Raw genomic sequence first — 12325 nt, 5'->3', positions numbered from 1 at the left:
GGAGCACCAGTGGCTGGTGGTGTTACAGCCGCACCACCCGGCTGGAGCCAGGCAACGCTGCCACCACCGCCACCACGCAGCACAGAGATCAGGTCAGGCTGCGGCCTGCAGCTGCGCTGCCCCAGGAGCTCACAGCCCCGCTGCCCAGAGCATGGCGCCGGTGGTGGAGTGAGCGAGCTGAGGCTGTGGGAGAGGGGGGACAGCAGGGGAGGGGCTGGGGGCGAGCCTCCCGGGCCAGGAGCTCGGGGGCTGAACAGGACGGTCCCATAGGCCGGATGTGGCCCACGGGCCATAGTTTGCCCACCCCTGATCTAGCTGGTCTGTCCCCATTTTGTAGTTGTACATTGAATTTTTCCTTCCTAAGTCCAGTCTTTTTGAATTCGAATCCTGTTCTCCAAAGAGCTTGCCACCCTTGCTAGCTTGGTGTCATCTATAAATGTTATGAGCATGGTCTCCGCTCCATTATCCAAGTCACTAAAGAAAATATGGAATAATACCTGACCCAGGACTGACCCCTGTGGGACCCCCACTAGATACGCCCTCCCAGTTTGACAGAAAACCATTGATAACTACTCTTTGAGAATGCTCTTTCAACCAATTGTGCACCCACCTTACAGTAATTTCATCTAGACCACATTGCCCTAGTTTGCTTATGACAGTGTCAAAGCCTTACTATCATCAAGGTATATCACATCTACTGCTTCCTCCCTATCCACCAGGCCAGTAAACCTATCAGTGAAGGAAGTTAGGTTAGTTTAGCATGATTTGTTCTTGACAAATTCTTGCTGGCTATACCTTATCACCCTCTTATTCTCTAGGTGCTTACAAATTCATTGTTTAATAAGTTGTTCTAGTAACTGATCAATCAATCTCTCTCCCTCCATACGCTTTCTTTCTTTCTTTCTTTCTTTCTTTCTTTCTTTCTTTCTTTCTTTCTTTCTTTCTTTCTTTCTTTCTTTCTAATCAGTGGTAACTTTTTCCTGCCCTGGAGATCTCTCCTTGCTGATCCTCTGTCCCAGCCTGAAGAGGTTGAGGGACAAAGGCCCTGCTCTATGGTTTTGTAGCTAGGCCCCCACCTCCTATTGGGGTCAGTTCAGTGGGTACCACTCAGTCTATTCCCCATGCCCGGTGGCACCTCCTACAGACACAGTGGAGGGTCTCAGGGGCCCCTGAAAGTCAGGGATGGAGGCTGTGAACAACAAGGAGCCCGCATTGAATATTTATTTATTTACGGTCACTCAGTGCAAACCACAAAAGTCACAAAAAACAGCCGGGAGCTAAATATGCAACATTCAGAGCAACAGAGACAAAGCCATTTGTAATCCGGCCCCAGGTGTGGGGCTGGCTGGCTCAGAGGGACAGGGAATGGGGCACAGGGCCCTTACACACTAGGGGGCACCAGCTCCAATCTAGCCCCAGGGTGGGGGAATGGGACATGTGGCCTTTCCCTCTAGGGAGCGCTGGCTCTGATCCAGCCCAGAGCAGGGATTGTTGGGCTCAGGAGGGTGGGAAGTGGGAGAGGGGTTGTTTCCTCGCTAGGGGCACTTGTTCCCTGCATGATATGAGTGGTCCAGTCTTAGCCCAGCTCCCAGCAGCGTCCCCAGTGGCTGAGGGCCGATTAGGCCATGTGGGGCGAGGTCCTGTCTCCCCCCAGGGGGGTCTCCCAGAGGCACAGCACTGGTGGGGGGCAGCTGTGGGACTCAGGGTGGTATCGCCAATGGAGCCGGGAGTCCCGGCCCCTTGTCTCTGGGCGGACGGGGGCAGCGGCCCCTACACCACGCGCTGGATCACGTTCTTGTACTCGGGCCCCCTCGTGCGCTTCAGCTGCACCACGGTGGAGAAAAGCCACTTCACCTGCAGGGGAGAGAGAGCAAGGGTGAGAGGGGTCAGCACTGGGAGGAACTGCTCTGTCAGTCTGTCATTCCTTCCTGCTTTTATGTCTGTGTCTCATTCATTCAGTCTGTGTCTTATTCACCCATTCTTCCTTCTCCTTCATTCTTCTCTTCTTTCTTTCCCTTCCATGCTGCCCTCTGTGCTGAACTCATTAATTCCTTCATTCCTACATTCATTCTCTCTCTCTCACCTTGAACAGGGTCACGGTGGCGCTGTAGCACACGCTCAAGAGGAAGAGGGTGATGAAGACCGAGATGGTGGCCCAGAGGCCGTCTAAGTCCTCGTCGCCATCCTCACTGCAAAACTCACCTGACACGATCACCTCTGTTGGGGGGAGAGAAAGAGACATCAACTCTGACTCAGCCACTGTGACAGAGAGAGTTTGGACTGTGCGTCCAACACCAACCTGCCTATTCCCTTCTCTACCCATCCTTCCATCCCTCCAGTCATCTATCTCTGGATACATCCATCCATCCCTGACCCCAAACCATCCATCATTCCATCCCTAGACACACCCCTCCTTCCATTCATCCATCTCTAGATGCATCCATCCATTCGTCCATCCCCACTCACCCCTCCATCCATCCCTGACCACAAATCATCATCCCTAGACACACCCCTCCATCCATCCATCCCCACAAACCATCCATCCGTCCATGCTTCCACCGTCTATCTCTAGACACCTCCATCCATCCATCCATCCATCCATCCATCCCTGACCACAAACCATCATCCCTAAGAACATAAGAACATAAGAATGGTCATACTGGGTCAGATCAGAGGTCCATTCAGCCCAGTATCCTGTCTACCGACAGTGACCAATGCCAGGTGTCCCAGAGGGAGTGAACTTAACCGGTAATGATCAAGTGATCTCTCTCCTGCCATCCATCTCTGCCCTCTGACAAACAGAGGCTAGGGACACCATTCCTTACCCATCCTGGCTAATAGGCATTAATGGACTTAACTTCCATGAATTTATCTAGTTCTCTTTTAAACCCTGTTATAGTCCTAGCCTTCACAACCTCCTCAGGCAAGGAGTTCAACAGGTTGACTATGCGTTGTGTGAAGAAGAACTTCCTTTTATTTGTTTTAAACCTGCTGCCCATTAATTTCATTTGGTGGCCCCTAGTTCTTATATTATTGGAACAAGTAACAACTTTTCCTAGACACACCCCTACATCCAGCAATCTATCCATGACCACAACGCCCCCATCCATCCATCAGTCCATCCCTAGACACACCCCTCCATCTATCCATCCATCCATCCCCACAAACCATCCATCCATCCAGGGCCGGCTCTGGCTTTTTTGCCGCCCCAGGCAAAAAAGCCTCCCGCCGCCCCCCCCTCACGGGGAGCGTGGCAGGAGAGGGCGCCGAGGCCGGCCGCAGGCCCGCTCTCCCAAACTGGCTGGAGTGCCAGGGGGAGGGTGGCGAGCCCGCTGCGACTCCGCTGGCGGCTGGAGCGCTGGAAGGAGGGCGGAGAGCCCGGCCGGGGCTCCGCTCTCCCCGGCGGCCAGAGCGCCGGGAGGAGGGTGGCGAGCCTGCTGCGGCTCCGCTCTCCCCGGTGGCCGGAGTGCCGCGGAGAGGGCGGCGAGCCCAGTCGCGGCCCTGCTCTCGGGCCGGAGCACTGCACCGCGCCGCCCCCCTCCAGGTGCCGCCCCAAGCACATGCTTGGTGGGCTGATGCCCGGAGCCGGCCCTGCTTCCATCCATGTCTCCACCGTCCATCTCTAGACACATCCATCCATCCATCCATCCATCCATCCATCCATCCATCCCTAGTCGCATCCCTCCATCCATCCACCCACGCTGCCTGCTGTGATGAAATGAAGGATGTAGAGCCTCCCAGGTCTCATCTCACTCATCCCATGTGACCGTGGCCCTACACCCTGGCACTGAAGCTTGGCCGCCTGTTGAATTTCTCTGTGCCTTAGTTTCTCTGCCTGTGAAAGGTGGCTCAGGATCCCTCTGAGGTGTGCGAGGTGCTGGGATGCTGCCATGGTGGGGGAGCTCCCTAAAGACCAGGATGGATGGATTTCACACATGTGCCTCTATGACCCTGCTCCCAATGTAACGAAACACCCAGGAGTCACTTCAGATGGAACGCAGCCACCTCTGGGCTGTTTATACCGGGCTCTCTTGCCCAGGTGCAGCCGGTAGTTGCCTCGGCTGAGGGATGTGGGGAGTTTGAACACTGTCACTTTTATGAACAGAGCCACAAGTATTTTAAGGATGGGATCTAAGGTCTCTCTGACATGAAAGATGCTGCTCCCTGAGCATGGTGCCCCCTACTGAGCCCCCTGCCCTAGGGATGTCTGGAGAACAGGCGCATGGATCTGTGTGGGTGCATGTTTGTCTCTCTGTGTTGTGTGTCTCTCTGTGTGTACAAACACGACAGCCCAGGTGGGAGGGTCCCTGGGTCATGCCATGTTACAGGTGTGTCCAACTGCACTGGACTGAGCTCTCTCTCAGCCACCCTCCCCACTCTCCTACTCTGTGTGCCCCTGCGCTGCCCCAGGATAACAGCCCTAACACTGCCGCTGCAGGCTACCCACTCTTTAATGCCAGGTGTGAGCTCTGTGCTTGGTACTGGTGGGTTTGATTCCTGCACTCGCCCATCCGGCTTTGGGGCTAATACACACATGCGGGGGGGGGAGGTGTGTGAGTGAGGGGCTGGGTAGGAGATGGGGCATCTGCATCATCTGTCCCACCCCACTGCCTGGGCCCCCTATGTCACCAGAGCTAGTGAGACTTTAGGTGAGTCCCTGCTTAGTGTCTGCTCCAGATTACAGCCCTACTACTGCTGCTACTTTGTGGGGACTGAGTTCCAGGAGCTGATCCCTGCTGTGGGGTGTTTGCTGTATGTTGTCCTATCTCCCCCCACCCCAGCTGCCACTGCAGGTAAGGGGTGGAAGGAGACCCCTTAGCCTTCTAGCCAGCAGAGAAAGTTTGTGTGGGGGTCAGGGTATTTGAATTGCCTTCTCCCCACTGACTCTGTCTGGAAAATCCCCATGGGGCATCTACTCCTCTCTGAGGTAGAAGGGATTGTAGGGTAAATGCTGATACTGATACGGTGCCCCCCGGGTATGCATGGGTTATAGCCTAGAGAGGATCTCACCTCAGTGAAATGCCAGGGATGGCTTGACCATCCATCGATCCACCTACGCACCCAGCCATCCCACGCTCCATCCATTCTTATCTCTAACTATCCTCCATATCTTCCGTCCATCCATATAGATCTATACCCATCCATTCTCCTATCTCCCCATCCATCCATCCATCCATCCATCCATCCATCCATCCATCCATCCATCCATCCATCCATCCATCCATCCATCCATCCACACATGCAACCCCATCCACTTATCTATCATCCCTTTATATATTATCCATACCCAAACATCCATCACCATATGTCTCCATTAACACACAGTCGTCCATCCATCCATTGCCATATTCACCCATCCGTTCATCCTCATCTATCTATCACTCACCATCAGTACCAGCCCATTCATCCATCCATCCATCCCCATACATTCTCATTTCCTATCACCATCCGTCGCCATCGGTACTGATCCATTACCATATGCACCCGCCCATCCATTGATTCATACATCCATCTGTCCCAACCCACCCCCATCTCTAGCCATCCATCTATCGCAGTCCATCTATGGCCATCCATTTATCCATCCCTTCATCCTTCAGAACGGGTACCCCTCCAACCTTCACCATAGATTTATCCATCCATCCCCATCCACTTATCCATTGGCACCGCACCTGCGAACCATCCAGCCATCCTTCCCTCAGTGCAGCACAGTCTAGTGGGACTGGGTGGGACTCTCAGAACACCTGGGTTCTGTTTCTAGCTCGGTAACGGACGTGACCTTGGGCAGGTCCCTTTCCCTCTTGCTGTCTGTTTCTACTCCCTCTTTCTCTATTTAGGTGTGAGCCCTTTGACACAGGGACTGTCTCTCACGGTGTCTGTGCCATACCCAGCCCAACAGGGCCCTATCTGAGTTGGGGGTGGAGGTGCTACTTTAATCCAAATAAGAATCTCTCTCTCTCTCTGTAATATCTGTTGGTCTATGAGTCTTTCCCTCTGAAGTATGTATGTATCCATCTAACCATCTCTCTGAATACCTGGCCTTCCAACTGAGCTGGCCTTGGACATATTTATGTGTGTAACTGTCCATTTACCCCCCCTCTCCATCACTGCTTTTGTGGTGTGCATGTACCCATGTATCTACCCATCCTTCCTCCCATGGCATCTGCACATGTATCTACCCAACCTTCCTTCTATGGCCACTACCCATGTATCTACCTATTGTTCCTTCCATGGCATCTATCCATGTATCTCCCCATCCATCCATGGTATATATGTATCCACCCATACAGGATCTGGGAATTGGCATCCCCAGCCTTGTAGCATCTTGGTTTCTCCCAGCCTGCAACCTGGGATCTCGTCCACCTTGGGTGACCCACAGATTTCACCCAGTCACACCACAACAAGGAGACCGGGGGTGAGCTCAGACTAGTTCCATTTATTCACTTGTTGTCATTGGGGGCACAGAGATTATTTACAGGAAGCTGTACTGGACAATGCTAGCAGTGGGGCTGGGAGGAGCCGTCTTCATTTACCGGAGTCTTTGCTGACACTGCGTTGGGTGAACTTCAACGAGAGGGCTTCATGGATGACCATGCAGGTGTAGATGTCTCCGCTGTTCCAGCTGGCCTTGCTGACTTTCAGCTTGCTGTAGAGGAAGAAGTTCGAGTCGCCGGTTCCGTCCTTGATGGGCGGGGTGGTGATGTATTCCAAGGTCTCCTCGGGTTTGTGGTTCTTCATCCACTGCACGGAGATGTCCTCGGGGAAGAAGCCCTGCACCAGGCAGGTGAGGCTGACCGAGTCTTCGGAGCTGCTCAGCTCCTCGTTGTGGGGGCGCAGGAGGTAGATGCCTGGGCCAGAGCGCCTGCCTTGGGTGGGTGGGGACGGAGGACACAGATGAGCCATGCACATCACTCAGCTGGGGCCACGCGGGGAGAAGGATGGGGCGTGTGTGTGGGTGTGTGGGTGTGCATGCGGGTAGGAACATCCCCTCTCTCCTCCAGGATGGAGGGGCTGGAGACTGGGAGCTGGTAGTCCTGGAGCGCAGGATGGGGGATAGGATGGTCTCCATCTCACATGGGCCGCAAAGGGACCCAGGGCCGGGATCCAGGTTGCTGGGTGTTGGGGCTTCCCCTTAAGGAGCACCCCTCCCTGCTGGGGATTGGGATAGGGGAGTCTCTCCCCTTAGGGACCCTGCTCTCCTCTTACCTGGCTTCTTGGAGATGGATTTGATGAGGGGCGAGGGAAGGTCCGAGTGCTCCACTTTGCAGGTGAAGGTCTCTCCGGCTTCCCAGTCGCGGGTGAAGATGGGCATGGAGCTGGAGGCGGTGAAGGTGCCATTGAAATGATCAGCGATGGTTAGGGGATCAGGGACAATGGACCCTGGCTTCTCCCGGGACCAGACCACCTGGAGGCCGGAGTCGCTAGGCAGGTTGACCACCAGGCAGGTGAGCATGGGGCTCTGGGCCACGTACAGGGCGGCAGGAGATGGGGGCACCAGGAAGACCTGGATGTTGCTGGGAGATGTTGTTTCTTCTGGGGACAGGAGAGCGCAGGTCAGTCGCTAGGCCTGGTCTCCCCTGCCAAGCCCATCCCAGTTTCCCCCCCTCCCCTCCCCCCTTGAGCCCAGCCCGGTGTCCCACCCTCCCCTCCCCCTCGAGCCCAGCCCGGTGTCCCCCTCCCCTTCCTAGGAAGCCTGGGCCCACTCAGCGTCACCTCTGCACTTGCGGGCGTGGTCCTGCTTTGTGGTGGCACTGCCCGGGTGGGACACCTGGCAGGTGTACGTCTTCCCCTCCAGCCACTCGTCCTGGGAGACACTGGCATTGCTGCGGGTGCTGAAGGTGCGGCCGTCGGCGTCCTTCTTGGCAGGGGCGGTGTCACTAGGAAGTAGCCCGGGCTCGCCGTCCACCAGCCATTCCACCGTCAAAGGCTCGGGGTAGAAGCCGGAGATGAAGCACAGCAGCTGGATGGCACCTGGCTTGGTGGTGCAGGAGGAGTGGAGGACGTGCACCTCGGGGGCGTGGGGTTCAGTGGGGATGGGCTCTGGGAGAAGGGTGACAGGGGTTAGTTGTTGTACAGACCCCGCCTGAACCCCCCGCCCTGCTATCTGCGGCACAGGGCTCCCTACTGAGCCCTCTGCCCCTTTCCCTGCATTGCAGCACCAATCGCTTCTCTTGGCGTGGTGTCTCTTTTCATCCCTCCACCCTTCGGCGCATGGTCTCTCTCTCTCCACACCCAACACTATCTACCTGTCCCCATTCACTCCCATCTCTCTGTGGTGTCGCTCTCCATCCACCCACCCACCACAGCGACTCCATCAGCTCACAGCACTAGCAGGCTCCCATCCTCTCTCCCTGCAGCAGTCACCAGAGCAGGGCCCTGAGAGACCCCCAACCCCTCCCTTCCCCCCCGGGCTGCGCCGCGCCGTCCCTACTTGGGATTTCCGTGGAGATGCTGGATCTGGTGGGCTGGTGCTGTACGGTGCATGTATAGGTGTCAGACTCCCAGCTGCTGGCCGGGACGGTGACCTGGCTGCTGAGGGAGTAGAGGCCGCTGGAAAGTTGCAGCATGGAGGGATAGGTCTTCACGCCCGAGGAGCCGACGTTTGGGCTCCATGTCACGGTGACCGGCTCGGGGAAGTATCCTTTGGCCAGGCAGCCGAAGGTGACCTGGGACGTGGTGACTTCGCCAGTGCAGGAGGTCAGGGGGAAGACAGACGGGGCCGTGGCGCTAACTGCAAAGGGAGAGAGAGCGAGGCCATGAGACACAGCCCCTACCGAGCCCCTGCCCCGCTCCGTGCAGCACAGGCCCTAGCGTGGCACTGGGGCCAGCACTCAATGCCGGGGGAGAGCGTCCCCTAGCGGAGCCCCACTCTGCTCCATTCAGCACAGCACAGTTTGTGCTGAGACTAGTGACAGTTGCAAGGTCTTATTAATATCTGTGTGTAAGTGGGTGCCTGAGATAGGCTGCCCCCCGTCTTCCAGGTTGTGTCAGAGACTGACCAGGATCAGGGCCCCCAATTCACTTGGTGCTAAACAGACCCAGTCTGTGATCGGGGGCCTCATTACACCGGGTGGTGTAGAGAGACACAATGACAGACAGTCCGTACCCCACAGAACTTAAGGCCAAATAGGCAAAATAAAGGAAGCGTCAGAGGGGAAACTGAGGCAGAGAGCAAGGAAGGGACCTGGTCACAGCAGGTCAGTGACACAGCCAGGTAGAGAAACCAGGAATTAGGTGACGAAGTGCTGAACTGTCAGAGAAATTCCCGTTGGAGAAATCACAGCATCTGCAGCTAGAAAATGACCCAAGATTTTGACCAAGGAACTGAAATTGGGGGACACTTCTGGGCTCTCCGAAGAAGTGTCGTATCACTAACCTTTGGGTCTTCAGGTCTCCAGCTGATGTTATACTAGCAACTTTAGCTTGGGTATGAATAGTAAATGTTATATTCTCATTAGACTCCTAGGTTCATTGCTAACATCATCAGCCCCTAGTGGCTAATTAGCAATTATGTAGCTCAAAAACACAGGGTTAGATGTCCTGGGAACTCACTTGAGACACCGGTAAGAAAGACTGGGACTGTCCAATTCAACCCGGGACATACGGGCCCTTTGGGTTAGAGCTCGGGTTATAATTACACATAGGGGAGGAGGATTAAGGGTTAGCGGTTAGGGTTAGGTGCTGGGGTTAAGGGCTATAGGTTGCAGGGATAGAATTAAGGGCGATGGTTTAATGGTTCGGGTCAAATACCTTTCTACTCTCAAGTTCAATATTTGACATGTTGTGATTGGATTTCTAGCCAATTTTGTAACATTCAACCTTCAGATACTAACTGGTTCTGCTGCCATTTTCCAGGGGGAATTAATGAGACTCGTGGGTCCTATCCCAAGGGGTCAGTTTGCCACGATGACTCATAATTCTGATGCTGGGCTGCTTGATACCCAACTGGAGACACAGAAACCCTAGTGCTCAGAGGGTCAAGGTGGGGAGGTTCGGGTTAGAGCTGGGGTTATGGTTAGGGGTATAATTGGTCGTTAGTACTTGTATCACAGTGGTCTAGGAGCTTTACAGAGAAATAACAATGAGGACACTATTGATCCCAGGACTGTTGCAGCCTAGGCAATCTAAAGTCAGGGTTTGGGGGATAATGTGGGGACGTTAGTGTTAGGGGTTGGGTTTGATGAGAGGGTCAGAGTTGGGGGTCAGAGTTAGGGAGTAGGGGCTAGAGAGCCAGGGTTAAGGATAGGACTGTAGGGAAAGGGCGAGGATTAGGGTGTTGGGGTTAAGGAATGGCTGCATCTGTCGGGGGTTAGGATGCTGGGGTTAGGGTCACGGTTAGGGAGTTAGGACAGAGTTGGGGGTCTAAGTAGTTGGGTTTAAGGTTTGGTTTAGGGTCATAGTTCTGGGGTTAGGGTAAAAAACCTTCCCTCCCCCAAACTCAGTAATCGACTGGTGATCACCACCCCTAGCTCACGACCTTTCTAGCCAGATTCCCACTCAAGAAACCACTCAGATTCTAACCAATTGGGATGAAGATTTCCTGGACACTTTCCCAAACTCTACGGGAGAAATCTCCCAAGAATTCCAGCTGCCCAATTTCTAGATGCCCAACTTGAGGCGCCTTGGGGAGCACTTACCGGGGTCTGCATCTCCAGTGGGCTTTAGCCGGAGACGTCAGAGCTCGTCCCCCCGGAAGGGAAGCCCAACGCGTCTCCAGCTGAGCGTGCCGCAAAAATGGGGCCAGCTCAGCTCTAAGGTCAAGTTAGGAACCTGAGCTCTGAGCTGTCGCCTCTGAGCTGCCAGTTCCGTCCAGCCCCAGGCAGCCGAGCTCACCTCTCACTGTGCTGGGAAGCCCCAGGCTGGGCTCTCAGCACGGACCATGAGCGCAGAGCTGGTGGAGGGAGGCAGGGCCGGCTCAGAGAGACGCGTTCCTGCACTCGCTGAGTTCAGGGGTTTACCTCCGACAAGGGACATGCCAAAGGGGAAATCTGTGCCTCAGGTTAGACAGTTTTTGGTTGGAGACAATTAAATCCCCTTAGAAACAATTCAGCTGCTCCCCCGAACCTCTAATTGCAGCCCCCCAACCTTGAGCGCCCCACGTCTGCTAATGGCCCTGAGTTCTGACCCCCAGGCTCCTGCTAGCCCAGCCCTGCGCTCCCCCACCCAGCTCTGCTGGTGCCACTCACTCCCTATCCGCAGCCCCTGCTACCCAGCCCTACCCCACCCCCCAGCTCTGCTGTTGCCCCCTCATTACCCACTTGCAGCCCCTGCTAGCCCAGCCCTGTTCTTCCCCCAACCCTTCTGGTGTCCCTCACTTCTGACCCGCAGCCCCCTGCTACCCAGCCCTGGGCTCCCCCCCGCTCTGCCAGTGCCCCTCCCTCCCGATCCACAGACTCCTGCTATCCGAGCACTGCCTCCCCAGCCTTGCCTGTGCCCCTCACTCCTGACCCACAGCCCCTGCTAGCCCAGCCATGCCCCCCACCCAGCTCTGCTGGTGCCCCTCACTCCTGACCTGCAGCCCTCTGCTATCCCAGCCCTGGCTCCCCCCACTCTGCCGATGCCCCCCATTACCAACCTGCAGGCCCCTGCTAGTCCAGCCCTGTCTCCCCCAAAGCTCTGCTGGTGTCCATCACTCCTGACCCGCAGCCCCTGCTACCCAGCCCTGCCCCCCAGCTCTGCCAGTGCCCCTCACTCCCGACCCACAGCCCCTGCTAGCCCAGCCCTGCCGGTGCCCCTCACTCCCGACCCACAGTCCCTGCTAGCCCAGCCCTGCCCCCCCCAGCTCTGCCAGTGCCCCCTCATTACTGACCTGGAGCCCCCTGCTAGTCCAGCCCTGTTCTTCCCCCAGCCCTTCCGGTGCCCCTCAATCCTCACCTGCAGCCCCTGCCAGCCCAGCCCTGGGCTCCCCCAAACACCACTGGTGCTCCTCACTCCTGACCCACAGTCCCCTGCTAGCCCAGCCCTGGGCTCCCCCCAGCTCTGCCGGTGCCCCTCACTACCGACCCACAGCCCCTGCGAGCCCAGCCCTGGGCTCCCCGCCAGCTCTGCCGGTGCCCCTCACTCCCGACCCGCAGCCCCTGCTAGCCCAGCCCTGGGCTCCCCGCAGCTCTGCTGGTGCCCCTCACTACCGACCCACAGCCCCTGCGAGCCCAGCCCTGGGCTCCCCCCAGCTCTGCTGGTGCCCCTCACTCCCGACCCGCAGCCCCTGCTAGCCCAGCCCTGGGCTCCCCGCAGCTCTGCTGGTGCCCCTCACTACCGACCCACAGCCCCTGCGAGCCCAGCCCTGGGCTCCCCCCAGCTCTGCTGGTGCCCCTCACTCCCGACCCGC

At 56.6% G+C, this 12325-nt stretch overlaps 2 gene segments (V, D, J or C); both read right to left on the bottom strand.

Annotated features, from left to right (window-relative positions):
• Window positions 1–1208: 1208 nt before the first annotated feature.
• LOC135975404 (immunoglobulin heavy constant gamma 2-like) lies at window positions 1209–2348 on the bottom strand. The segment is given in 2 exon segments: window positions 1209–1854; window positions 2084–2348. Coding segments are annotated over 2 exon segments (324 nt in total).
• Window positions 2349–6413: 4065 nt separating this feature from the next.
• LOC101948672 (immunoglobulin heavy constant epsilon-like) overlaps window positions 6414–12325 on the bottom strand; it is a 375427-nt gene continuing 369515 nt past the window's right edge. Inside the window, 4 exon segments of the C gene segment in view lie at window positions 6414–6863; window positions 7204–7530; window positions 7711–8037; window positions 8429–8728. Of these exon segments, the coding sequence occupies window positions 6523–6863; window positions 7204–7530; window positions 7711–8037; window positions 8429–8728 (1295 nt within the window).

Source organism: Chrysemys picta, chromosome 13 (genome assembly GCF_011386835.1).
Source record: "Chrysemys picta bellii isolate R12L10 chromosome 13, ASM1138683v2, whole genome shotgun sequence".
NCBI lineage: Eukaryota > Metazoa > Chordata > Testudines > Emydidae > Chrysemys > Chrysemys picta.
This window is presented reverse-complemented; position numbering and strand designations above follow the sequence as displayed.